At 40.8% G+C, this 27635-nt stretch overlaps 1 protein-coding gene across 1 annotated transcript; it reads left to right on the top strand.

Annotated features, from left to right (window-relative positions):
- The first annotated feature begins 1096 nt into the window (after positions 1–1096).
- MPZL3 (myelin protein zero like 3) lies at positions 1097–27607 on the top strand. Its single transcript, XM_043481619.1, has 6 exons — positions 1097–1350; positions 14017–14183; positions 17842–18052; positions 20375–20540; positions 22324–22384; positions 24629–27607. The coding sequence occupies exons 1-6, from the start codon at positions 1278–1280 to the stop codon at positions 24653–24655; spliced, it is 705 nt and encodes a 234-aa protein (XP_043337554.1). The 5' UTR covers positions 1097–1277; the 3' UTR covers positions 24656–27607.
- The last annotated feature ends 28 nt before the right edge of the window (positions 27608–27635 follow it).

Here is a 27635-nt window from a genome sequence, read left to right as displayed (position 1 = left end):
AACAACAGAATTGAGCACAACAAACTACTTAGTTTGGGGACTCTTTTGAAGGAACAGTAAGTATCATCTCTTCCATCTGATACTCTTACATTACCTTCTTAATAGAGAAAACTACCAGCTTTCAAGTCTAGTAAAGAAATGCGAGTTGAAAAATGTAAAGTTATTAAATATCCCAAAAGTTGAAGCATATTTTCGTTCCCTTGCTTTCATTAAACATATGTAGATTCCAGGAGAACAGACTAATAATTAAAGGACAGTACTATCCCATTTCTTTTTCAGAAGAATCTGACATCACCTCTTCATTTCACTTCAAGCACTGTGAAAACACTTTCTCGCTTTTCTAACCAAAAGAAGCATAAGTCTCAGCTCCCTTTTGTAATGATTTCATCATTGCCACTGTCAGCAGAAACTTAAATGAAAGAAAGTGAAGTCGCTTAGTCCTGTCCGACTCTTTGCGACCTCATGGGCTGTAGCCTACCAGGCTCCTCCGTCCATGGGATTTTCCAGGCAAGATTACTGGTGTGGGTTGCCGTTTACTTCTCCAGGGGATCTTCCCGACCCAGGGATCGAACCCGAGTCTCCAGTAATTTAACACACACCTAATTTAAATTTAGGTACTTACTGAGATGGATGCTGTTATTAGCTACACACACACACACACACACACACACACACCCAAGAATACAAATCACACACACACACACACACACACACCCAAGAATACAAATCACTCACACACACACACACACACCCAAGAATACAAATCACACACACACACACACACACACACACACACACACACACCCCAAGAATACAAATCAGTCTTGTACAAACTGCCCACGAAGGCCTAATACAAATTTATCTATTCACCGAATGACCCTGTATGCTCTCCAGGGTTCCTGTGGACTCTTAAATGCATAGAAATCTATTCTGAAAGCATTCAATAAAATAATCTGTAAGGAGTTAAAGGATTTCTGGCTTAGAGTCAAGACGATGAAGTCCTGCAGAATTCCATTACAACAGTCAATTCTCCAAAGCCTGTCCGACTTCATTTCGAGTAAAAGAGAATAATGAACTCCTACTTGAGAGTTAAGCATCGCTGACTGGAAGTGAGCAAATCCAGGTGTGGCTCTGGAAAGAAGCCACGTTGCTATGGCAACTTGAATCGCCATTTTAGGTCTTCTCGCGGCCTCCCGCCCTCGCGTCACTTCCGGTGTTACCTGTGTGGTTATCGGGAGCCGTAAACAAGGTGTGCAAACTTCTGGAGACCTGTCGGGATGCAGCAGAGCGGGGTTCCTGGAAGCCGTGGCTGCGCTCTGTGCCCACTGCTGGGTGTCCTGTTCTTCCAGGGTGAGTGAGCCGGCGGCGGGCTCAACTTACACTTCCGGCCGGGGGCTCAGGGAAGATGGTCGCTTTTCCGGTTCCGGTGGGGGGTCTCAGGAAAGCCCCCACTGAGCTTCTGGGAAGGAAGGAAGGAAGCGGGAGGCAGTGCGGAGGATGTTCTCGTAATTACCACCCACTGAGCGGAGTCGGTGGCTTCTCAGTGTTTTTTCGAGCCCCTGAGAGCTCGACCACCTTGCGTGACTCTTGTATATTGGGGCGATGGCGCGACTTGGTGAAAACACGGAGGGCCCTGACTTTGGGGGCACCTGGCATTATCTCGTGAAGAGTTATCAACGATTGACTCGGCTGTGGTTTTGTGGGCCTTATCTCCTGCTTAGGAGAGAACAGTTCTAGTCTTCAGTAGTTTGTCCCGGTAATTTTGGGAAAGGAGATTCATGATTGTTGGCAATTTTATTTTTTCTAAGAGATTGTCAGGGCTTAGGAAGTAAAACATTTGTTAGCCGCAGAAAGAATGTTCTTTGATCGCGTGATAGTGATGCATTTGTTGAGGAAAAGCAACTGCTTTATTATTTTGATAACAGTTGTTTTTTTTTTAATAGAAGGCAGGGAATGTCAATTCTGTTAAAATTTTAATCAATTAAATAGTATCAGTTAATATTCACTCTATGACATAATCTTAAAATTTGGATAAGTGTTGCTTTCATGCAGTTTTCAAGTTTCATAAATTTCAGTCAACCTAATTACCTTCATCTAGGGTGTAATTATTTCCTGGATTTTTGTGTATGTATGTGTTTGTCTTCCCCAGGAAATCATATGTTAGTAGAGCTAGCATTAGAGTGAATTGTTAACTTTGTAAAAAATTTCCCTGTGGGAATTTCTGAAGAGGACCTTTGACATAAAGGCTTCAGGTGTTGTAAGTCTCAGCAGGTAGGGCTAGGGAGTTCTTATTTATTTGATGATGACTAGTATTTATGCTGCCAGGACACTCCCTGATCCCTCCCAGCTTTTCAGCTAAATTATTTTGCAATATACTATTTAGTCTGAACTGCTGTCACTCTAAATAATCCTGGTTTCCTGTCTCCCTCTTTTTCTCTCTCACTCTCACACGAATGTTCAAATATTACCCTATTGAAAAAAAAAATTATAGAAATAGTGGGTGATTTCACAAACTTGAAGTCATTTCACATTAAAAAACATCCATCAATTCAGCAGGCCAAAAAATCCAAGTGTTGAAAGTTGAGTTTATGATCTATATATACTTCTTGATTTATCTTTTGCCTTAAGAAAAAAAAAAAAAACCAAAACAGATTTATTGAGATATGGTTCATATGCCAAATGATTTACCTATTTAAAGCATACCATTCAGGGAATTTGGGGATGGTCCAGTGGTTAGGATTCCTTGCTTCCTCTGCAGGTGGCAGGGGTTTGGTCCCTGGTGGTGGTTCAGTGCTAAAGAAGCTACCTCCAGTGCAGGAGGCGCAAGGCTCAAGTTCTATCCCTTGGTTGGGAAGATCCCTTGTGGGGGGAAATGGCACCCCACTCCAGTATTCTTGTCTGGAAAATCCCATGGACAGAGGAGCCTGGTGGGCTAAAGTTGATAGGATCACAAAGAGTCAGACATGACTGAGCATGAGCACAATAGGGAACTAAGATTCTGCATGCTATGCAGTGCAGCCAAAAAAGAAAAAAAAAGTGTACCATTTACAGTTGTGCAATTATTACAACAATTTTAGAACATTTTCATCATCTCAAAGAGAAACTCCATAGTCATTAATAGTCATGTCTTATTCTTCGCACTCCTCTGGTCCTGGCAAACACCAGTTTACTTTCTACTGCTGTGGTTGCCTGTTCTGGATATTTCATAGAATTGGACTTGTACAGTATGTGTTCCTTTGTGCCTAGTTTTCTTTTTTCACTTAGTGTTTTCAAGGTTCATCCATTTTTGGGAGGTCTTACTTTTGTTTTGAGTCTATTAGGTAATAGACTTTGGTTTCATTCCAATTTATTTGCCTTGCCTTTTCATATTTTTGTTGCTGTTGATGTTTAGTCGCTCAGTTGTATTCAACTGTTCATGGCCCCATGGACTGTAATGGCTTCTCTGTCTATGGGATTCTCCAGGCAAGAGTACTGAAGTGGGTTGCCATTTCCTTCTCCAGGGGATCTTCCGGACCCAGAGACTGAACCGAAGTCTCCTACTTGGCAGGCAGGTTCTTTACTGTCTGAGCCACCAGGGAAGCCCAAATATGTAGAGCCAGTAGATTAAGACTCCTAGCGCTTACACTTTTCTGTTTTCCATCTAAGTGTACAATTTTATGAATCAAAGTTTGAGAGATTTGTGTTTTGGAAAATTGGGTGTATAAAATTGGGAGTTTCATAATTTCCCCCCATTTCTTCCATGTATAAAATTCAGTTCAGTTCAGTCGCTCAGTCATGTCCTACTCTTTGCGACCCCTTGAACCGCAGCACACCAGGCCTCCCTATCCATCACCAACTCCCCAAACCCATGTCCGTCGAGTGGGTGATGCCATCCAACCATCTCATCCTCTGTCATCCCCTTCTCCTCCCGCCCCCAATCTTTCCCAGCATCAGGGTCTTTTCAAATGAGTCAGCTTTTCACATCAGGTGGCCAAAGTATTGGAGTTTCAGCTTCAACATCAGTCCTTCCAATGAACACCCAGGACTGATCTCCTTTAGGATGGACTGGTTGGATCTCCTTGCAGTCCAAAGGACTCTCAAGAGTCTTCTCCAACACCACAGTTCAAAAGCATCAATTCTTCGGCGCTCAGCTTTCTTTATAGTCCAACTCTCACATCCATACATGATCACTGGAAGAACCATAGCCTTGACTAGTTGGACCTTTGTTGGCAAAGTTACGCCTCTGCTTTTTAATATGCTGTCTAGGTTGGTCATAACTTTTCTTCCAAGGAGTAAGCGTCTTTTAATTTCATAGCTGAAATCACCATCTGCAGTGATTTTAGAGCCCAGAAAAATAAAGTCAGCCATTGTTTCCACTGTTTCCCCATTTATTTGCCATGAAGTGATGGGACCAGATGTCATGATCTTAGTTTTCTGAATGTTGAGCTTTAAGCCAACTTTTTCACTCTCCTCTTCTGCTTTCATCAAGAGGCTCTTTGGTTCTTCACTTTCAGCCATAAGGGTGTCATCTGCATATCTGAGGTTATTGATAATTTCTCCCAGCAACCTTGGTTCCAGCTTGTGCTTCCTCCAGCCCAGCGTTTCTCATGAGGTACTCTGCATAGAATTTAAATAAGCAGGGTGACAATATACAGCCTTGATGTACTCCTTTTCCTATTTGGAACCAGTTGTTGTTCCATGTATGATTTTCTTGTTTTCCTTCCAGATTAAAATTTTTTTTAAATTTATATATCACTTCTATTGTTGGCTAGTTTTACCTGGCAAAATGCTTTTTCCCTCTACATGTGTGCTAAGTCACTTCAGTCGTGTCTGATTCTTTGGAATCCTATGGACTGTAGCATGCCAGGCTCCTCTCCATGGGATTCTCCAGGTAAAAATACTGGGGTTGATGGCTGTGCCTTCCTCCAGGGGATCTTCCCAACCTAGGGATTGAATCAGCGTCTCATGTCTCCTGCACTGGCAGGCAATTTCTTTACCACTAGTACCACCTGGAAAATCCTTTTCTCTCTGGGGAAAAGATAAATATCCATTAATACATTAGGCCTATGGTGAAAGTTTCTGAATGAATGTAACTTTGGATTGATGTTTTTTTCTCTTTTTTTTTTTTTTGAGTGGAAGAGACAAATTATTTTCTATCCAGTGATTTTAGAATACTTTTAATTTCAGTAAAACATACAGAGGAAAGTGCCCATGTCATAAATGTATAGCTTAGTGAATTTTGAGAAACTGAGCACATCTGGGTGACTAACCAGAGCCAAAATCAGGATGTAGGTTGTTACTGACTTTCCAGAAACTTTCCTCATGCCTTCTTTCAGGCCTTCTCCCTTCTCCTCCAGGGGAACGAATGTTAGTGTAGATTTGTTTAGTTCACCATGGATATTATGGTTACTTTTCTGTAACTATACATTGAAGACCTGCTTATCTAGTGTTTAAAGTTCAGTAAGTGACTTTACATATTGATTGCTTTGTGGCAAAATTATGTTCATGAATATTGAGTTTATATAAGGAAGAAAGACGTTTCTAGTAGGTAGTTTTATTGAAGGTGTGGTTGCTATAATTTAATAATCAAAATTTGCTCAGAACTTGTCATTTTTATGCTTACTTTATAGCAATTTTCATTTTGTAAAAGGAAACCCTTGGTTTTGTTCCATTGAATAAATATTACTGAGCATCCATAATATGCCAAGTTCCATTTGGATGAGTTCAGGGTCTATTGAAGAAGACAGACAAGTCAACAGATTATTTTAGGATCTAGTACTAGGAGCAAAATGCACTAGAAACCATGACATCACAGAGGAGGTGCCCTTAATTTGCTAAGAGGCTACAGAGAGGACTTCCTGGAGGTGTCTCAAAAATTAAATCTTGAAAGACGAATAAGAGTTAGATCTTGGAGAATAGAAAATGGAGCTTCCCTGGTGGCTCAAATGATGAAGAATCTGCCTGCAATGCAGGAGACCCAGGTTCGCTCCCTGGGTTGGGAGATCCCCTGGAGAAGGGACTGGCTGCCCCATGGACAGAGGAGCCTGGTGAGCTTCAGTCCATGGGATCACGAAGAGTCGGACAGGACTGAGCTCCTAACACAACAACAGAGAAAGGGAGTAAGGAAAATTCCAGACATAGAAACGTAAACAAGGGATGGCGGTATAAAGTAATTTTCAAAACAAATTTGATTAGATTAACCTAAGTCCCGTGTTAACCCCAGATATATCTCTATGGTCAGGAGGATGGTGTGCTGGATCTAGTTCCTACTGGCTTTCAAGAGTTGATCATGCACGTGTCTTCCTAACTCAGCATTCAGAGACTTAGTATTTGTAGCTTGAAAGTGGCCATGGTGGGAGTATCTGTACCACAGGAATTGTCAAACCCTACACACTTGGGTTTTCTATTTTTAGTTTTTTACCAGCGTACCTCTGGATGTAATGATTGGTTTAGGCCAGTCTGAGGCACCATCCAGAGCTGGAAGTAGGGTCTATTTATTCTTAATTTGCTCCTCTCTCACCAAATCCATTCACTTTTCTTCTCTGTTTTTCCTACTCCCTGGAAAGCTAACCTATAAACTGCATCATCCAGGCTCCCGTCCTCTGGCTTCCAATTAGGTTTGGTCAATGGGAGGCATTGGCAGGAGATTGGAAGGCAGGAGGAGAAAGACATTTTTCTTCCCTGCTCCCTCCCTGTCATGGTGCCATGGTTGATAGTGGCTGTGTTCTACTGTGGCTACAGCTTCTGTCAAATGGCCCACACATCCACCTCTTACCAGGCTGCAGTAACACCATTTCCTCCCTTCACCCGTCAGGACTGGAGTGGTAAAGACTTTGTGCCTTTGTTGGCTTCCCTGACCCTGAGAAAAGTCCCTCTGAAAAGTGGCCCATACACTTTTCAAAGTCTTAGCTGACTCTGCCTTCTGTTTCCTGCCTGGACCCTGACAGAAGTCTCCAGGCTCTTGGGCTATGTGGGAGAGGTAGGTATTGTGAGGAAAGGAGATGAGGGGAATGAGTATTGAGCTGGTAACAAACAAGAGTTCACTGCCTTCAGGTTAGAGTCCTGTGGTGGTGATAGTCAAGTGGGTATATCCTGTAATATTTGGACACTCAGAGGCAGGTCATGGCAAGCAACATACTTTGGGGAATCATTAGCCCATTGTTGGTTGTGAAATCTGTAAAAGTGGATAGGATTGTCTAAAGAGAACATGTTGAAAGAAGGACCATGGGCTCAGGGTGAACTCTGAGCAACACCAATGTTCAAGGGATGGGGTAGGGAAAAAGGAGCCTTAGAAAGAAATTTGATAGAAACTCTCAGAGAAGTGGAGTATGTACGTGTGTATGTATATGTAACACAGTCAGTGTGGAGAGTTGGTTGGAGGGAGACTAATGAGATTCTGATTTTATAGCTCTAATCCATATTTCTTCTTTGCTATAAACCAGGATTGGCAAACTTTTGTAAAGGGCCAGATAGTATTTTAGGCTTTGTAGACTACATAATCTCTGTTGCAACTGTTCAATTTTGTTGGAATAGCACAAAGGGATCCCTACACAATACATAAATAAATGGAGCTGGCTGTGTTTGAGTAAAACTTTCTCTATAAAAAGATGTTATGATACACACTACTATATATAAAATAGATAGCTAATAAGGACCTCCTGGGTAGCACAGGGAACTCTACTAAATACTCTGTAATGACCTATATGGGAAAAGAATCTAAAAAAGTAGATACCTGTATATGTATAACTGACTCACTTTACAGTACAGCAGAAACTAGCACAACATTGTAAACCAACAGTAAAAGTTTTTAAAAAAGAATGTAGAGAATAGTATAGAATATAACCATTTTGTAATCCTAATAAATAAAGCAAATTGATGATTAAAAAAAGGATGATGTGGGCTAGATTTGGCCCATGGTCCATAGTTTGCTGACCCCTGCCCTGAATCAACTGCCTTCCCACCCCCCACCCCCCCAATATTGTCCCTTGGATATCTCAGAGTCACCTTAAACTTATCCAAAATCAAACTCATTTTCTTTCCTGGTACTTTTCTAGTCTTCCCTGTGTCAGTGAATGGTATCACCAAGATAGAAACTTGGGAGTTACCCTTGATATTCTCTTCCCCAAACATTCCACATATGACCTGTCACCAGCTCTTGCTGGTTTTACGTTGTAAGTACTGTTGTCTTCTGAGTTCTCTCCACCTCCACTGCCACCAAGTTAGTTCACGCTTTCCTTATTTCCACCTTTGACTATTAAGTAGCTTCTTAGATTATTTCTTTATATATACTCTTGGTTCACTCTACATGTCTTCCCTAGAGTGATGTTTTAAAAATGCAAACTTCGTCATGCCCCTTCTCACTCCGTCCCATACTTAAGTATTTTCCACTCACTTTGAAAGTATGACTTCCCATTACTCTAAGAATAAGGATCCCAAGCTCTAAAGTCCTGCCTAATCTGATTTCTACTTACCTCCTAGTCACGTCTCATTCTTCTTTCTCGTGCTTTTGTGTTGCTGCCATTCTGCTTTTCTTTCTGTTCCCTTACTGACTGTCCTCTTTCTGGCACAGGACCTTTGCATATGCAGGATTCTCTGCCCGAAATGCTCCCGGTCTCCTCACCTTGTTACCCTTCCTTCAGAACTCAACTCAAAAGTAACCTTTTCAGGGGAACTTTCATTAACCACTCCCTGCTCCCCTATCATAACTGATATAGTTCTCATAGCACTCTCTTTGCCTTTTCCATGTAGTGCTTATCAGAGTTTATAATAATACATTTGTCTTTATGATTATTTGATTAGTATATTGAACTTCTGCTACATTAAAAAAAATATTTGTTTATTTGGCTATACTTGGTCTTAGTTGCGGCATGTGAGATCTTTAGTTGTAGCTCGTGGGATCTAGTTCCCTGATCAGGGATCAAACCCTGACCCTGAGAGTGTGGAGTTGTAGCCACTGGACCACCGGGGAAGTCCCCTTCTGCTGCATTTTAAGCTCCAAAACAGGGAGTATATGTATTTTGCTCACATTTAATCTCAAATTCAGAGGGTGGCACAAAACAGATGCTCAATAAATCTGTGTTTGAAGAATGAGTGAATGAATGAGAGTATCACCCTGGAAACTTTGAGACAGAGAAGGTCATGGAGCAAATGGTCACTCTTGCAGAGGGAGCCAGTAAAGTCAGGAGAGAAAAGTCAGTTTTGATCCCTTGGATTTTTCAGGTTTAAGACAATACTACCTTTTATTAGAAGTGGTAGTGGAGTCCAGATTGTGCTGTAGGGTTCCAGGAGTGGATAGGCAAGAAAGAGGGAGATGTTAGATGTAGACAACTCTTGCACTAACTTGGCTTAGGAAAGAGAGGGCAGTGGTTGGTAATGAGTAGTATGACAGGGTTAAGGAAAATTTGTTATTGTTCACATTTTCCTTAACCCTGTCATACTGTAACTGTAATACTGTAACAATAGTTATATATTTGTTTTTATAGATGGAAGAGACTCCTGTGTTTTTAGAGGCTGAGGGAAGAGACAGCCCCTCTTGAAAGGGGTAAGCTGAAGATAATTGAGAGAGTTTTTGTTTTTGTTTGTTTTTTCTGGAGCAGGGCTAGGAAGGGAGGGATCCAGGGAGAGAAGAAGGGCTTGACCTTGCATAGAAAAAGAGACACCACACCTTTTCAGATTGGAGGTAAGCATGGGTACAGACACAGGAAGGTGTGTGACTAAGCAGTTTGTATTGCTTCAAGTTTCTTGAAGAAGAGAAATGTTTTCTTTTGAGAATGAGGTGTTTATAGGTTGTACAGGGGGTAAAAGAGAATGGCAAAGTTTGAGGAGTCAGAGGAGCTGACCAAGGCTGGTTAAAGAGTCGTCATAACTTGGAACTTCCCTGATGGTCTACTGGTTAAGACTCTGGGCAGGGACTGTGTGTTTGATCCTTGGTCAAGGAACTAAGATCCCACATGCTGTGCAATGTGGGGAAAAAAAAATCTAGATAATTAAAAAAAAAAATGTCATCTTGTCTCGTTAAAGGCTTAGCTGTGATGGAATTCACGAGTTTCTTATGGTAACTATTTGTGCAACGGTGTGATTTTTCTCCTTCAGTGGACACCAGCCATAGTCTAGCAGTGGTCATTTAGGCTGAGTTTTTCCTGAATCAGTGCAAAGGAAAGATAGATGTCTAGGAGGCTTAAAAATGTTGAAAATACTATAAAAATGGGGAAAGAGGAAAGTGAGGGACTAATAAGCACACTTTGTTCTTATATGAGAACTTTGGTGACCTGTCCACCTCTTTCTCTCAGTCTCTCTTTGCCTGCTTCTCTTCCTCTGAATGTTGCCCTTAAGTTATTTCTTTTTAATGGAGGAAATCATCTTTACAAATTGAGTACAAACAGTGGTATATGTGCTTGAATAGCATTATATGCTAAATATTATTTGAAAATTGAAAAAAATAATAAACTGCGTCAGAGAATTTGGGAGGGCATTGTAAGGGAGCTGATATTTGAGCTGAGTTTTGAAGGGTGTGAGTACTGGGGATGTGGTGTTGTGGGAACAACCCAGGCAGATTTGGTAGGGATGGGGAGAGCATTCTAGACAAAGATATATTCAACGAAAGTCACAGTGGCATGAAGGATATAGTAAATTTGGGAAATGGTAGGACATTTTGGGAACAGTGAAGGGGATGGGATGGGTAGTGGGCAGAGTAGCAGAAGTTGGAGGCCAGATTGGCACTATTTAGATTTTATGTTATAGCCCAATAGAAAATTCCTGAAGGTTTTTGAATCTTTGTGGTGTTCATTTTAATGATAATAGCTAGCATTTATCGAAAGTTTCAGTTTCAGGTTCTATGCTAGACATTTTATGTGTTACCTTCTTTAATCTTATTAGATCCTCCCAGTGACTCAATGAAGTAGGTCTTTTTTATTATTCCCACTTAAAGTGAGGAAGTTGAGTCTGGAACAGGTTAGGTAACTATTATCAATATTTCATAGGCAGAAAGTAGCTGGGCTAGAACTCAAGTTCAAGTCTGTCTAATTCTAAATCCAAACTTTAAAATCTCTCTGGTATTCTTATGTTTTAAGATAAAGATAGTGGGCTGGTCGAAAAGTTGGTTTGGGTTTTTCCGTAAGTTCTTATGTAAAACCCGAGTGACCTTTTTGGCCAATCCTAATATATAAAGGATATGAGGAGAGTGTAGATTATCTGTTTATTATTTATTTCTGCTTTCCAGTTTTTAGAGCTGTATTTTTAGTACAGAGACCCTATATCTTGGGTCAGGAGTGAGGGCTTAGGAGCGACTAGATTTTGAAGGATGAAGTCTTTCCAGGCAGAGGAGCAGCATTTGCAAAGGCATGGGAGGAATGACAAGTTTAGCATGACAAAGTCAGGATGTTTTAGATGAACCAGAAATAGTCCTCATTTTGGGGATGGGCTTAGTCTTGGTCTTGTGAGCTTAGTCTTGGTCTCCTCCTTTTAAGAGGAATGTGAACAGACTGGATTATCCAGAGAGAAGTGAGAATCGTGATTAAAAGCAGCAGAGGTAAAGGCAGTGGAATGGATGACTCATAAGTATGTCTGTCATAAGAAAGGTTGAGAGCGTAAGTTCATTTCAGTTCAGTTGCTAAGTTGTGTCTGACTCTTTGCAACCCCATGGACTGCAGCATGCCAAACTTCCCTGTCCTTCACCGTCTCCTGGAGTTTGCTCAAACTCATGTCCATTGAGTTGATGGTGCCATCCAACCATCTCATTCTGTCACCCCCTTCTCCTCCTGCCCTCAGTCTTTCCCAGCACCAGGGTCTCATGCAATGAGTCAGCTCCTCACATCAGGTGGCCAAAGTATTGGAGCTTCAGCATCAGTCCATCCAATGAATATTCAGGGTTGATTTCCTTTAGGATTGACTGGTTTGATCTCCTTTACTGTCCAAGGGACTCTCAAGAGTCTTCTACAGAATCACAGTTCAAAAGCATCAACTCTTTGGTGCTCAGTCTTCTTTTTTTTTTTCTCTATGCCTTCTTTTTGGTCCAACTCTCACATCCCTTCATGAGTACAAGATAAACCATAGCGTTGACTCTATGGATTTTTGTTGCAAAGGGATGTCTCTGCTTTTTAGTACGCTGTCTAGGTTTGTCATAGCTTTTCTTCCAAGGAGCAGGTGTCTTTTAATTTCATGGTTGAAGTCACTGTCCTCAATGATTTTGGAACCCAAGAAAATAAAGTCTGTCACTGTTTCCATTTTTCCCCCATCTGTTTGCCATGAAGTGATGGGACCGAATGCCATGGTCTGAGTTTTTTGAATAGTTTTAAGTCATCCTTTTTACTCCTCTCTTTCAGCCTCATCAAGAGACTCTTTAGTTCCTCTTCACTTTTTGGCATTAGGGTGGTATCCTCTGCATTTCTGAGGTGGTTAAGGACAGAACTAAAGAGGTGGCAGTAAGGATGATGAAGCTAGCTAATGCGCATTGATCACTTACTCTGGGTTAGGTAGGCTTCTTAGTGTGGCACCTGTTTTAATCCAATATTTCTCACAGTTACCTACTAAGGTAAGTGTTATTATTCTCATTCCTACCAGAATGAGAAGCTGAAGAGATCAAGTACAAAGACCACAGAGTCAGCAATTGATAGGGCTGGGATTTGCATACTGTCTCAACCAGAGGGACTTCTGGTTTTCAGGATGGTGTGTGAGTTTGCTCTCTTTTGAAACCTTGCTGCTCTGAATCATAGCTCATTGTGGTGGAGAAGGAGGCAGGAAAAACGAACTGCTAGTGGCTTACTTTCCAAAAAAAAAAAATGGCTCCCTAGTGGGAGAGAAATTTCTACTACTGTTCTCTGAAAATAGAGGGAATTGTCTAAAGAAAGTGCCAACACCTTTAGGGGAGACAGGGTTTCAGAGTTGGATCTATGGGGGTGGTTTTGGACAGAGGAAGTCGCTAGAGAATTTTAAAATCATATCTTATTTTTACATTTTAAAATGCATTGAATTGCCTAGAGGCTATCATGCAGAGTGAGGTAAGTCAGAAAGAGAAAAAAATATCATATATTAACATATATATATATATATGGAATCTAGAAAAGTGGTACTGATGAACAGATTTTCAGGGCAGAAATAGGGACGCAGAGAATGGACTTGTGGACACAGCCGGGGAAGGAGAGGATGGGACAAATTGACAAGAGTGACACTGACATGTATACGCTACCATGCGTAAAGTAGAGAGCTAGTGGGGAGCAGCTGTAAGCACAGAATACTAAGCTCTGTAGTGACCTAGAGAGAGGAGATGGGGGATGGGGGTGGGAAGAGGCACAAGAGGGAGGGGACACGTGTATACTTACAGCTGAATCACGTTGTTGTGCAGCAGAAATGAACACAACATTGTAAAGCAATCATCCTCCAATTAAAAAAAAATGAAAAGAACCTTACCAAGCCAAAAAAAAATGCATTAAATTGCAAAGTTAATAAACTTTTTCCTGCCTCTGATTTACTTTTAATGGATATGTGATTCATTAACAGGCTTTAAGAAAGGGAAAAACAAAACAAAACCAGATAGCACCTTGAGGTAGATTTATAAAATTCTTTGAAAAAAATTCCAATTCTTATTTCTGCTGGTGGTTGGGGCAGTGACAGCTTCAGGTTAACAGCCGAGCTGTATTTGGGGTAAATCCCTCAGACACAATAGTTGTCATACTCCTGCAGTGTAAGTGTGTCAAGGGAGTGGGTGGCATTGCCTTTTAGCCTTCCGTGGGCTGACATGCTTCATTATAGTTAACTTAACCACAAGTCTATTGGAAAAATGCTGGTATGACCAGGTTTAAAATTTTTACCCAGACTTTCATTCTATGACTTAATTTCGTAAAATGACGAACCACCACCCCACTGTTAATTAATGTAGATATCCACTCCTTATCCTTTTGGGCCTGCCTGAGAAGATATTTATTCCCATGGCTTTTTGATGAGAGACCTAAAAATGATACCTAGTGCTTCTGTGTTGTTCACTCACATCTATGTATTCCATCCAATGCACACATTTTAAAAGTTTGGGCTTGCTTTGATTAGGTGTTTATGTCATCTTTTCCCTGGAGATTAAAGCGGATGCCCATGTCCGGGGTTATGTTGGAGAAAATATCAAGTTGAGATGCACCTTCAAGTCATCCTCTTCTATCACAGACAAACTCACCATAGACTGGACATACCGGCCTCCGAGCAGCAGTCGCACGGAATCGGTAAGTGTGTACTTTAGTTTCTACAACATTTATTTATCTGGCTGTGTTGACTCACATGGGCTCTTTAGTTCTGACACATGGTCTTAGTTGCCCCACAGCATGTGGGGTCTTAGTTTCCCAACCAGGGATAGAACCCACGTCTCCTGCGTTGCAAGGTTGATTCTTAACCACTAGACCACCAGGGAAATCCCAGTAAGTGTATACTTTTAAGGCTCTTGAGCTTTCTGTGGTCAACAACTCTGGAACCCTTTTATTCTAAGTCACAGGCATACTTTAGGCCATCTCATCTTCAAATAGAAGATGAGCTTCTATTAAATAGAAGGAGATGAGCTTCTACTCTGTATGACAGCCATTTTTCGTCATGGAAGGCTTTTTGTTCTATGTAAGAATCTTGCAAATATGCTATAGGAAAAAACCAGTCAGAAACTCAGAGGAAATGTGGTTTAATTTTGTTTCCCCTTTGTTGTTTCATTTTGCTTGGCTTCATAGCTTGGGTTTCAGATTTGTTGTACTAAAAAGGGTACCTCCAGGCTGTTGGATAGAAAAATTCTATAGGTCCCAGTCTTAGACATCCTTTCGCTGAATACTTCTCATTTCCTGTCATGTGAGGTCATCTCTGTGGGTGTATCTGTTTGCATATCAGTACTGTGTAGATTTATCTTGGCATCTTCTCCAGTGTATAAACATCTGCATTGATTTACACAGCTCCCTTTGAAGGAAGTGGTGGCACCTTATGTTGATGACAGATGCCGTTGGTGACAGATGGTCTTGAAATATTAGAAGCAATATATTTTAATCACACATATAAAGCACATTTATGGCTCAAATCCATTGTGGATGTCTAATTGAAGATTGCAGTGCTATTAAAAAAATACTTTCTCTGTATGCTTCCAGCAACATCCTAGGTCAGGATACATTTTATCAAGAATGTGAATGTCATAGCGGCATGTAAGATTGTGTCTTTGAAAGTATCCTTCATTTGTTATCCTGTTTTCTTCACTGGAAGTACTTTCTCTTTGATTTTAATGTGTAAGCTTTGGATTTTGTTTTAGGAGCCATTATTGAATGCCATGTAGCATCTCCCAGTAGCTACAGTAGGTGTCCCAGGAGGTTCTAGTGGAGGTAGCTCCAGTGAGGGAAGCAAGGCTGTATTTGCAGTCCCTTTTTCTTCAGACTTAAAATAGGTCACTTTATTTTGAGTGGCCAGGAAACTATGGCTGGCTTTATATGACTCTTCTTCCTTGGCCAAAAGTAGGACAGAATAAACAATGGGGATTTTCTAGGGGTAGAAACCTGAAATGCAAACTGCAGTTCTCATGTGGTGCTGCTTTTTGTGAGGCTAGTCAGGAAATCAGCAAACGCACCCAAGCTGGAATTATTGGATCCTTAAAGTTTGCATTATGCTATGTTGCAGTTATGTGGTCAGTCAGGATTCTATAAAACTAATCAGATAACAGGATTTGAGTATCACTAGTTTAACTTAGCAGCAGCAGCAGCAGTTTAACTTGAAATTTACAGGTTAGATTAATCCTGAAGATTCACAGCAGGCTTTGTTTTGTCAATCAGTTCAGTTCAGTTCAGTCACTCAGTCGTGTCCAATGCTTTGCGACCCCATGGACTGCAGCACGTCAGGCCTTCCTGTCCATCACCAACTCCCGGAGTTCACCCAAACTCATGTCTATTGAGTCGGTGATGCCATCCAACCATCTCATCCTCTGTTGTCCCCTTCTCTCACCTTCAATCTTTCCCAGCATCAGGGTTTTTTCAAATGCGTCAGCTCTTTGCATGAGGTGGCCAAAGTATTGGAGTTTCAGCTTCAGCATCAGTCCTTCTAATGAACACCCAGGACTGATTTCCTTTAGGATGGACTGGTTGGATCTCCTTGCAGTCCAAGGGACTCTCAAGAGTCTTCTCCAATACCACAGTTCAAAAGCATCAATTCTTCGGCACTCAGCTTTCTTTATAGTCCAACTTTCACATCCATACATGACTACTGGAAAAACCATAGCCTTGACTAGATGGACCTTTGTTGGCAAAGTAGTGTCTCTGCTTTTTAATACACTCTCTAGGTTGGTCATAACTTTTCTTCCAAGGATTAAGTGTCTTTTTATCTCATGGCTGCAGTCACCATCTGCAGTGATTTTGGAACTCCCAAAAATAATGTCTGCCACTGTTTCCACTGTTTCTCCATCTATTTGCCATGAAGTGATGGGACTGGATGCCATGATCTTTGTTTTCTGAACAAAAATTGTTTTGTCAATAAGGAATTTTAAACCCTTTTATGCTGATGCTGATAATCTGTGATAGGTATTCTTTACCTCCCTCTTTGAAACACTCAAAGAGTGTTCCAGCTGTGTAAATCAATTAGTAAACAGATATTGGTTACTAATATCTGTATTTCCCACTAGCTGGTAAATTCCTGCCTGAATCCCACTGTATCATTTTGCTAAACCCAGTGACTAAGGGCATGTAGTAGGTGTGCAACAAGTATTCATTGAATGAATGCCTGAACCAGGAAGTGATTTAGTGTCTTCTCTGGGAAATTGCTTTTCAAAATTGGGCAATGCAGTGTTTGTAAAAGCCTGGGTTCCTAAGTGGGGAGGATACCAAGTAAGAAAAGAACAAGGAAAGGCTTGAGTCTTGCATAAGAGAGAAAGATGATATTGTATTGTAGTGCCTGCCCAGCCTACCACCAGGTGTAATGAAGTGTTTTTTGGTGATTAGGTACATGATCACCAAGCTGAAGCAGCATTGTTTTAATTCAGTGTATATTCATTGAGTACCAATCACACATCTGACTTGGGGTTTTATTAATTTCCAAGATAGATGACTTGAGAGAGGAGTATGTTATAGCCTCTTGATGATTTTGAGGATAAATGAAAAATCTCCCCTTTCCCACTTATTCATTGGGTGCTTTTGAGTAACTCACTTAATTTTTTGTTTTTGGCCTTGTTTCCCTGTCTGCCCCGTGGATAGTTCAGTGTTGTTGTGATGGTCAGATAAGTGAATGTGTAGAGGTTGATTGCACCCTATAAAGTACCATGTGAGAGTAGATGCTGCTTTAGAATAGGATTTATTGACTTTGGCACTATTGGCATTTTGATCCAGATAATTCTTTGTTGTGGGGGGCTAGCCTATGCACTGTAGGATTTTCAGCAATATCCCCTGGCCTTTACCCTCCAGATACTAGTAATACAACAAAAAACATCTCCAGATGGTGCCAAATGTCTTGAGGGCAAAATTGCCTCTAGTTGAGACCTGCCACTTTAGTACGTTGGGGAGAAGAGGTTTGAGAATCAGAATCCTTGGATTCTTTTGTCAGGACTGTTTTGGGGACAAGTTTCATAAACCTATCTTTTTAACCTATAGTACAGAAGTGAACAAAGCGTAAGAAAAAATTGTCCAACTGGGAAAACCCATTATACATTTGTATTTTATTTTGGACTTACTTAGCTTTACGTTGGAGAAGGAAATGGCAACCCACTCCAGTGTTCTTGCCTGGAGAATCCCAGGGACGGGGAGCCTGGTGGGCTGCCGTCTATGGGGTCGCACAGAGTCGGACACGACTGAAGTGACTTAGTAGCAGCAGCAGCAGCTTTACGTTTCATTGCATTTTCCATATTAACTCTTTTATTTTCTCATGGTGTTGCTTTCCTAGATTTTTCATTATCAGTCTTTCCAGTACCCAACCACAGCTGGCACTTTTCGGGATCGGATTTCCTGGGTTGGAGATGTATACAAAGGGGATGCATCCATAAGCATAAGCAATCCTACCATGAAGGACAATGGGACATTCAGCTGTGCTGTGAAAAACCCCCCAGATGTGCACCATAATATTCCGGCGACAGAGCTGACAGTCACAGAAAGGGGTAAGCTAACTGCCACCAACCTGTGCTGCAGTGAGTGCTCTGGGACTTCTGTGGTGGTTTGTGGAGAGATCAGTGATAAGCAGAACTTAACTTATCTTTATCAGAACATTCTACCATCTTGAATTGTCTTTGAGGATGAGTTCTTTATTTTGCAAACTAAAGTTTTTTTTTTTTTCAAATATTGTTATAGTTTTGCCATGATTCTTCTTTAAATTTTCATTTCAGGTGACCAGAGTCTTGTGGAATGTAATGCAAACCCCTGAGTAAATAGAGGGTTGCTATCTTTGTGAAACAGATGTCATTCTGGTTTCCCTAATGTGTTCATACCCTCAGTTATGAGACTGTGTTTTTTCCTGAGTCTTGAAAGGGTACCTCCTTTAAATATGGAGGCTGCACATTTCTTTTCTGTTGCAAAGAGCAGCATTCGGTATGAAACATGAGTGGGATAAGGACTGACCTTTTTTCTCCCACCCTTCCCTGGTGACTGTTGAGTGGTCATTCTAGTCCTTATTTGGATTTGAACCAAAGATTTAGATATAGAGACCTGCATTATGGTTCATTATAGCTACCTTGTCATTTCTCAAATCTTTCTGTATGTCTCTCTGTCTCTTTCTCCCTTGCCTTTCTCTTTCTTTATTTTTTTAGGACAACTTATAGATTTCAAAGACATGGGCACATTCATACTGCTGGTGGGAGTAGAAACTGGTATAGTTTTTCTGGCAGACTGTTTGATAGTATAAATCAGATACCTTAAAGTTATATATCCTTTGATCCAGCAATTCCATTTTAAAATGTTTTAAAAAATAGAGCTAAGTATGAATGTTTATATACAAGGATGATCATCATTACATAACTCATAGATTCAAAGAATTGGAAACAACTTTAATATCCAGCATTAGCAGATTGATGCAATGAATTATTCAATATGCAGAATACTATGCAGCCCTTAAAAAAAGTCAGACCTGGACTGATGAACCTATTTGCAGAGCAGGAAAAGAGACAGACTTATTATTATTATTTTTTTCATTTATTTTTATTAGTTGGAGGCTAACTACTTTACAATATTGTAGTGGTTTTTGCCATACATTGACATGAATCAGCCATGGATTTACATGTGTTCCCCATCCCGATCCCCACTCCTCCCTCCCTCTCTACCCAATCCCTCTGGGTCTTCCAGTGCACCTGCCCTGAGCACTTGTCTCATGCATCCAACCTGAGCTGGCGATCTGTTTCACACTTGATAATATACATGTTTCAATGCTATTCTCTCAGCTCATCCCACCCTCACCTTCTCCCACAGAGTCCAAAAGTCTGTTCTGTACATCTGAGGAGACATAGACTTAGAGAACGGACTTGTGGACACAGTGGGAGAAGGAGAGGGTGGGATGAATTGGAAGAGCAGCACTGACATCCATGCACACCACGGGTGGGAAGCTGCTATAGAGTCCAGGGAGCTCAGCTTGGTGCTCTGTGATGACTTAGAGGCGTGGGAGGGAGGCTCAGGAGGGAAGGGATATATGAATACACATAGCTGATTCACACTGTTGTACAGCGGAGACTAACACAACACTGTAAGGCAATTGTGTGTGTGTGTGTGTGTGTTAGTCACTCTTTGTGACCCTGTGGACTGCAGCCCGCCAGGCTCCTCTGTCCATGGGATTCTCCAGGCAAGAATACTCGAGTAGGTTGCCATTTCCTTCTCCAGGGGATCTTCCCAACCCAGGGATCGAACCCAAGTCTCCTGCATTGCAGGTGGACTCTTTACCACCTGAACCACCAAGGAAGCCACCAATTATACTCCAATTAAAAAAATAAATAAAATGGAAAAAAAATCACACATGGATGGAATATTTATGGAAAATATTTATATAGTAAATAAAAAAGAAGTTAGAAAAAGTCTGTAAAGTATGGTGTGCACTTCTGAACATATAGTCTCCTCCCTATATTCCCACTCATGCCCTGGGGACTTCCCTTGTGGTCTGGTGGTTAAGACTTCATCTTCCAATGCTGGGGGTGTTGTTTTCCATCCCTTTCAGGGGAGCTAAGATCCCACCTGCCTCGTGGCCAAAACCCCAAAACATAAAACAGAGACACAGACTCCTAGAAAGAAGAGTGAACAGGTAGATACTGACATGTTGATCCTAGGTATCCAGATTATGGGTAAATTTTAATTCTTTGTGTTTTTGTGTGTTTTCTGGTGTTTCTACCATGAATTTATTCCTTTTGTAATGAGAAGAAAACTGGAGCAAAAGTAAGACTATCTTATGTCATAGGAAGCACTTTGCACATCCCTCTCTTTTACCTTCTCTTTTCCTCCTTCAGGTTTTGGCACGATGCTGTCCTCTGTGGCCCTTCTTTCCATTCTTGTCTTCATTCCCTCAACTGTAGTGGTTATTCTGCTACTGGTGAGAATGGGGAGGAAGTCTGCGGGGCTGAAGAAGAGGAGCAAGTCTGGCTATAAGAAGTCGTCTATTGAGGTTTCAGATGAGTAAGTCCAGCTGCAGTCCTGAGCCGTCCGCCCTCTTCCGAGCCATGCTTTGTGGACACCACCAGACCTCGGCATCATCCATGCCTTCCTTTCTTCCAGGCTGACCTCTGTTCTGCTGAAAGGGGAACTTGTGGATATTAATTTGGAGAGAAAGAGACAGAGGAGTTAATAGCATGGTCCTAGTCTCTTTTTTTTGGAAATAAGATTGTACAGTGCTGTGGTTCAGAGTGTAAATTCTGAAATGAATCTCTCATTCCTTCCAAATGAACAGGAAATCCCCAAGTCAATTATATTTTCCTTTTCCTTATTTTGACACCAAGCTGACAGAAATGCCTGAGCAGTGAGAGAGGCTTTAGAACAGCCATGGAGGGCAACATAATTTAAATAAGCAAGAACTATTCTTGGTCAGCAAATGCTCCAAAGGGGTTAACTGGATTCTGATTATCAAAAGCAGGTGAGCAGGTGTGATCCAGTATCTTCCCTAAGAACAAATCCACTAAAAAAAAAAAGGTAACAAAAGTCTACATAAAACTCTGTTGATTCTTCATTTTGTCTATTTCGGGGGCTTGGAACCTTGGAAGAGAAATCTTACTTTGAGAGAGTCTAAAATCTTTCTCTGTGTGTGTATGTGTGTGTATGCATGTACACATTTATATAATGGGGGTAAGAGTCCCCTTTAAAGGAATCTGTGGCCTCCCACAAGGCAAAGAACTCTTGGTAAAAAATACTAAAATGTCTATTTCTAAGCATGGTCTAGTAAGACCTCCTTATGATCTAAGCCTGAATCACATTGTTTCTTGCTTTCTTCTCATTGGTTCCAGTGAGCTGTTTCCTTCTCCAAACCGACTATACTCATTTAGATCTTAAAAAAAAAAAAAAATTTTATTTGGTTGCTCTGGGTCTTTGTTGCTGTGTACAGGCTTTCTCTAGTTGCAGCCAGCGGGGGCTCCTCTCTAGTTGTGGTGCATGGGCTTCTCACTGTGGTGGATTCTGTTGTTGCAGAGCATAGGCTCTAGAGCGTAGGCTCAGTAGTTGTAGCACATGGGCCTAGTTGCCTCACAGCATGTGGGATCTTCCCAGACCAGGGACTGAACTGGTATCCCTTGCATTTCAAGGCAGATTCTTAACCACTAGATCACCAAGGAAGCCCTATTTAGATATTAAAAAAAATTTTTTCAGTGTGCTTCCCTCTCACCTGGATTCCCCTCCCTCCTTCCCTTGTTTGCCTGGAAAACTCTTCCTTATCTTCCAAGACCCTGCTGCAGCTTCTCCTTCTCTTGAATTTCCCTGACTCTTTCAGGGTAAACTAATCTCTCTCTCCCCTTTGCTGCCGCAGCAGTTTGACTTTAACTCTGAAAACATTTATCACATTGTATTGTGACATACTTGTTACGTTCTAATGGGTCTCTCACCCTCAGGAAATCATGAGCTCAAGGGACGGTGCCCAGACATGGTTGATGCCGAGTATATTTCTAAATGAGCAGTTGCCATTAGCTCTTATTTATTGAACACTTACTATGTGCCAAGCACTGTGGTCCATGATTTTACATGTGCTTATTTTGCACATACGCCTCACCACTATTCTTTCAGTGTAGATGGTAATACCTGCATTTTGTAGATGAGGAAACAGGCTCCTGGAGCTCAAATAATTTGCCCAGTCACCCTGTTAGTAAGTGGTAGAACTGGAATTTAAGCCACACCCGTCTGACCTCAGCACTTGTCCTCTTAAGGATCACTACCGAGGATGGTGACTGCCCGTGTTTGGTTTGTCCTCTTTCTACAGCACTGACCAGGAAGGGGGTGACTGCATGGCGAAGCTTTGTGTTCGTTGTGCTGAGTGTGTGGTAAGCCCGTGCTGCTTCACTGTTCACTCTTCATGCTTTATTTTCCTGCTTAATTAAGGTAAGCCCTTGTCCTCAGAGAAGCAAGGGGCATGCAGGTAGGTCTACAGCAAAGTATGAACCAAGGTCTTTGCCCAAAGCATTTTAGTCTCAGGGGACCCTTCCCAGTTCTAACCATCATTTTATTTTCTGTCTTGTGGGCACTGAGTGGTGTCCTTAGGTTAGGGAAGGGGACTGTGTAGGCAGCCTCTGCTGGCTGACGAGGAGCATCCTGAAAGAGGAGCGTCCCGTGTTGCTAAGGTCATACTGGGAGAGCTGGCTGAACTGGCTGAACCCAAAGCCGGTAGAACTGAGCTTTTCTGCTGAGCCTCAGGTTTTCCCAGGAAATTAGAGTGATATCACCGTTTAGGTGACTCGATTGTTTTGTGCATAAGAAATACCCATGTTGGAAGGCTTGAGTTTTGATTGAAATTGCGGAAAGCACTTGCTGTGACTGGTAGGCTTGCGTGGCTGCCTCAGGATCCTAGGAGGACAGGCTTTCTGATGTGGTACTGTTGAAAACAGGTCAAAAGCAACTCATGATCTAATATGAAGCATACCTGTCGTTTAGGGGTTTAAGCTTGAGCCTTCTTTGTACTTATTGCTGAGCTCAGCACTTGGCCAGATGATGGCAGCCCAGTTACTCATCACAGTGTTCTTTGTCTCTCTTTCTTTCTCTCATGTACTTGAGTATTATAAGTGGCTTCTCTGATGAGAGAAAGGTGGATAGTGCCAGTGGATAGAATCTAATTAAAACCCTTTGGGATTTGAATATTTTGATAACACAAAATAAGCTAATGTAAAAAAAAAAATAAGCTAATGTCCTGAAACTAACATAACATTATTAATTAACTATACTCCAAGATAAAATAAAAACTAAAACAAAAAGAGGAAGAAGAATAATTTTTCTGAAACTAATACAGCATTGTTAGTCAACTATATTCCAATATAAGATAAAAATTAAAAAGAAAAAGAATCACTTTGCCATACACGTGAAACTACACAACATTGTTAGTTATGTCTCATCCTTTAGGACACAGTTGAAATATTACCTTCTCTTAAGTTGGGGTACAAATAATAGCTAACTATATCTTTTTAAAATTAGTAAGATATAGTGTTTCAGATAGTGCTTCATGCTATAGAGAAAAAATAAAATAGAAAAGGAGATGGAATGGCTAGATAAGGGGGTGTAATACTAAATAGAATGGTTGGGGGAATTCCCTAGTGGTCCAGTGGTTAGCACTAGATGCTTTCACTGTCGTGGACCAGGTTCAATCCCTGGTTGGAGAACTAAGATCCCATAAGCCACAAGGTGTGGCCATAAAAAAAAAAAAAAAAATAGGATGGTTGGGGGCACCCTCATTGAGATGATATTTAAACAGACACCTAAAACAAGAAGCAAGAGGCATGGCTACCATGGAGGAGCATTATTCTAGGCAGAGGAAATGGTCAGTGCAAAGACCCTGGGGAGGGGCCATGATTGGCATGTTCTAGGAACAGTGTGGAGGCCAATGTGGCAGGAATGAAGAGAGCAAGGCAAAGAATAGCATTTCTTCAGAGAGTTAATGTCATATCTTATAGAACATTGCATGACTGTAATGACCTAGACTTTCAATCCTACTGAAACAGAATCTACTGGAGGTTTTTGCAAAGAGAACACTGAACTGATTTAAGTGGTAAAAATGTTATTCTGGCTTCTGTGTTGAAAACAGGTGGTGAGGGACGATGACAGAAACACAGTCCATTTAGGAGACTTTAGCAATAATGGAGGTGAGGGAAAGGGTGTTGATCTGGACCAAGATGGTGATAGTGGGGATGGTGAGAAGTGGTTGTTCTCTGGTTATAGTTTGTAGGTAAAGCCAGAAGGACTTCTTGACGAGTTGCATGTGTCTGTGAACAAATGAGAGGAGTTAAGGATAAATTCAAAGTTCTTGACCTGAGCAAATGGTAGAATAGAGTTGCCATTTTCTAATATGTACAAGCCTGTGGGTGGAACAAGTTTTAGGCAGAAGATCAGAAGCTGAGTCTGGATATATTAAATTTGAGATACTTAGTAAACTTAGGTGGATTGAGTCAGTGCCATTTTACTGTTAATGAAGCCCCTAGCTGAGCTCCATCTGGGGGGCCCTACTGTGTGGTCTTTACCTGAATTCTGACTGTGGTGTGTACTTCATATACACACTGCAACTACTATTCTTTCCTTTCCAGGATTCAGACTATGAAGAGACATATTGATGAAAGTTTGCATGATAGAAGAAGAGTCACCTAATAACAGAAGATGTTCCATTCCACTGGCAGCTAAAGCCTCCCAGAGAAGTGGAGCTGGCTTGGACAATAATGGTGGAGAATCCTGGAAGTCATCAGTAAAGACTTTAGGAGTGACTTATTTATTGAAGAAATATTCTTTTTGTATTTATAAACTGTTCAAAAACTCTAAGAGAGACTCATAACTACCCCTGTTAATAACTTATACTCTAATTGAATGAAGAAATTCTTTTCCTAAATAGAAAGATAACTTTTTGTTTAGTCTTTGCTCTTGAATGTATTACATGTTTTCTTCCAGTTTTTATGAGGGAGAATCCTAGATGTTGGCCACACTGCTGATGCCAATATACATATATATGTATTTATTGAAATGGATCTTAGAGCTTCCTGATGTGCTCCTGGACAAAATGTTTTTTGGGGATAGTTATTCTTTGTTTTTTGCTCCATGAATATTTTCAGCTGTGAGTTAGCATACAGCATATACTCATTGGTTTAATTATCTCATCATCAGTTGTGTTTGGGAGGCTTGGAGTGCATAACCCCAGTTTTTTAGAGTTGGTAGGATCAGGAGTCAGTGGTTTATTTGACTGCACTTTTAAAGTATTAAACTGTCAGCAATTTACAATTAAGAAATGCTGAGATAGAGGGGTTCCCTTCTTTTTCTCACTAGGTGCAATTTTTTATTTTACTTTCTTATAGCTGAGTGGTTTATGGTTTCCTTCTTGACTTTTCAGATCAGAGGCAAGAAAAACTCTTCATAGGGTTTTTAGTGGGGATAAATAGAATAACTTTACCAGTTATTTGCAATGAAATCATCTTTTTTTCCCATTTATTTTTATTAGTTGGAGGCTAATTACTTTACAATATTGTAGTGGTTTTTGCCATACATTGACATGAATCAGCCATGGATTTACATGTGTTCCCCATCCCAATCCCCCCTCCCATGAAATTATCTTTTAACCTATGCTGTTCTTCAAGATTTTCTTCTAAAATGCAGAAAATATGAGTGAAAGAAGGTGTTTACAATCCCTTTTTTGCATAATATTTGAGATAAGGAAGTGAGGGTGTACACAACTTTTACTTCCTTCTTCTGTCTCTTGATACTTTCTATCAACTTCCTTCATTCTACTGCACCAAATTATTTCAAATATTAATTTACATGGGATTTTTCTATAAGCCGTTAAGAAATATGTATGACATATCAGGAAGGGTTGACTGTCTAGTCCTCTGTAATAGAGGGATAGAGTTCACTTCTTAATTATGAGAGACAAAAAATGTCTCTCATAATTTGATTTTTTTAACAGGGTAGCCCCTTTCCATGATTCTTTGCTAGGTGACTCAGGAGGTTTCCATATTGTAGCACAATACATTGTATGCTGTACAAAAATCACTTTTATATTTTTTTGCCAAGATCTATTTTTAAAAATTTAGGTTTTTCCGTCTCATAGATTTGGCCTGGCCTCTTATGTTAATCTAGTCTGTTAATGAGAGAGTCTGATTAGTTACTAGATGTTATAATTTACCTCTGATCATATAAGAAAGAAGAGGCAGAAGCAAGATTGTCAGTCTGCATCTACAGTGGTTAAGTTTCACAGTCTTGAGCTACTTGTTAAGTATGTGGTTGTCTGGGGCCAATCTAGTGAGACAGTCTAGTCTGATACCTCAATGCAGAAAGGAAAACAGTTTGAGCAACAAGAGTAGATAATTTGGGCTCTAGGGCATTTGAAGATAGAGATCTAGTTGTGAGATAGACTTCTTGTGGGTCCTCATTCTTTGAGAAAGAGATGATGTTACAGGAACCCAGGTAAAGTTATATCCCATTTAATGAAGGACCAGTTTTGACTGAGTTTTCTGGCAATTTCCCTTCAGGCATGTTATAAGGATTCATCCAGTGGGATATGTTTATCACTTTAGGTAAATAGTACTGTGTGAATGCCTGGTCATGTTATTTTGTAGCCTTGATCAGGGTTTGAACCAGTCCCTTCCTTTTTAAGTGACTGAATGATGGAATCCTTCAGGGTAGGAGAGTAAGTTGACCACCTAGTCTGCTCCATGGGTTTGTGGTCACATCACAGTCTTAAGGTCGCTCTGTCTCCTTCTTCAGCCCTTTTATTGGGGTCTGAGTTTACAGCTTTTTTTCCTTCAAAGAAGCACAAAGCAGTGTTTGGATATACCTGCCTTTTAAGGCTTTTAAGGATGAAAGGAAGAAAAAGTGTTTTGTTTTTTTTTAAACTTACTGTTTTAATATTTTCTAAGGTGCTATTCTCTCTTTTTATTTTTTTCATTTTGCTTCTCTGTGAGTTCTTATCACACTTTATGGAGACCAGCCTTGTCTAGAAAGGGAATTGAATTCTGAACCTTCAGAGGGGGTTAAAAGCCTTTCAGAATTTTTCTTTGGCTGCTGAAGTCTTTACTTGTGGCTACATTGCCTTATGAGTTTCATGCATTGAGTTTTTAATTCTGTTACCAAATGTGAAGTTATAAAATGTTTTGTGTCTCCTATGTGACCTGGTACCTCAAGCTTCTTGGGGGGCACATTCTCTGCAGTCCTTAAACTGGGCTCTGTGCTCCACGAGGGAATGTTTCATGTCTTTGTTTAGAAAAAATTCTGGGGGCCAAATCCTGAGTCCGTATGTTCTTATATGTCACTCAGTTATGATTCCAAAGGGGAGTTGTAAGAAGACTAATAGCGTGTGGCACAAGACTCTCATTTAATTGCACCATTTAAAACTTTGCTCCTAGAAGAGGCAACTCCATCCTTTTGACTCTAGTGTTGGACTGTTAACTGCTGCATTTCACTTTGTTTCTTGTTTGTCAATTTTTGTAGGAGGATATGCACTATTGGGTCATATGCACAGACGTTGTAACTCTTGAGATCTTTACCACATCATAGTTAATAAACTTCCTTGCACTTTCTGGCTACTTTTTGGTGTGTGTGTACATACAAGAC

The sequence above is a fragment of the Cervus canadensis genome, chromosome 11 (genome assembly GCF_019320065.1).
Source record: "Cervus canadensis isolate Bull #8, Minnesota chromosome 11, ASM1932006v1, whole genome shotgun sequence".
In the NCBI taxonomy this organism is placed as follows: Eukaryota; Metazoa; Chordata; class Mammalia; order Artiodactyla; family Cervidae; genus Cervus; species Cervus canadensis.
Note: the sequence above shows the minus strand (reverse complement) of the source record. Positions and strands in the feature narration are given on the sequence as shown.

What these genes read in the sequence shown, in the direction of transcription:
- MPZL3 (XM_043481619.1), top strand. Translation starts at nt 1,278, where the DNA reads ATGCAGCAGAGCGGGGTTCCTGGAAGCCGTGGCTGCGCTCTGTGCCCA. An exon ending in GCAGCAGTCGCACGGAATCG is followed by an intron (nt 14,184 to 17,841) that starts GTAAGTGTGTAC and finishes TTGCTTTCCTAG; the next exon opens with ATTTTTCATTATCAGTCTTT. An exon ending in TCTATTGAGGTTTCAGATGA is followed by an intron (nt 20,541 to 22,323) that starts GTAAGTCCAGCT and finishes CTCTTTCTACAG; the next exon opens with CACTGACCAGGAAGGGGGTG.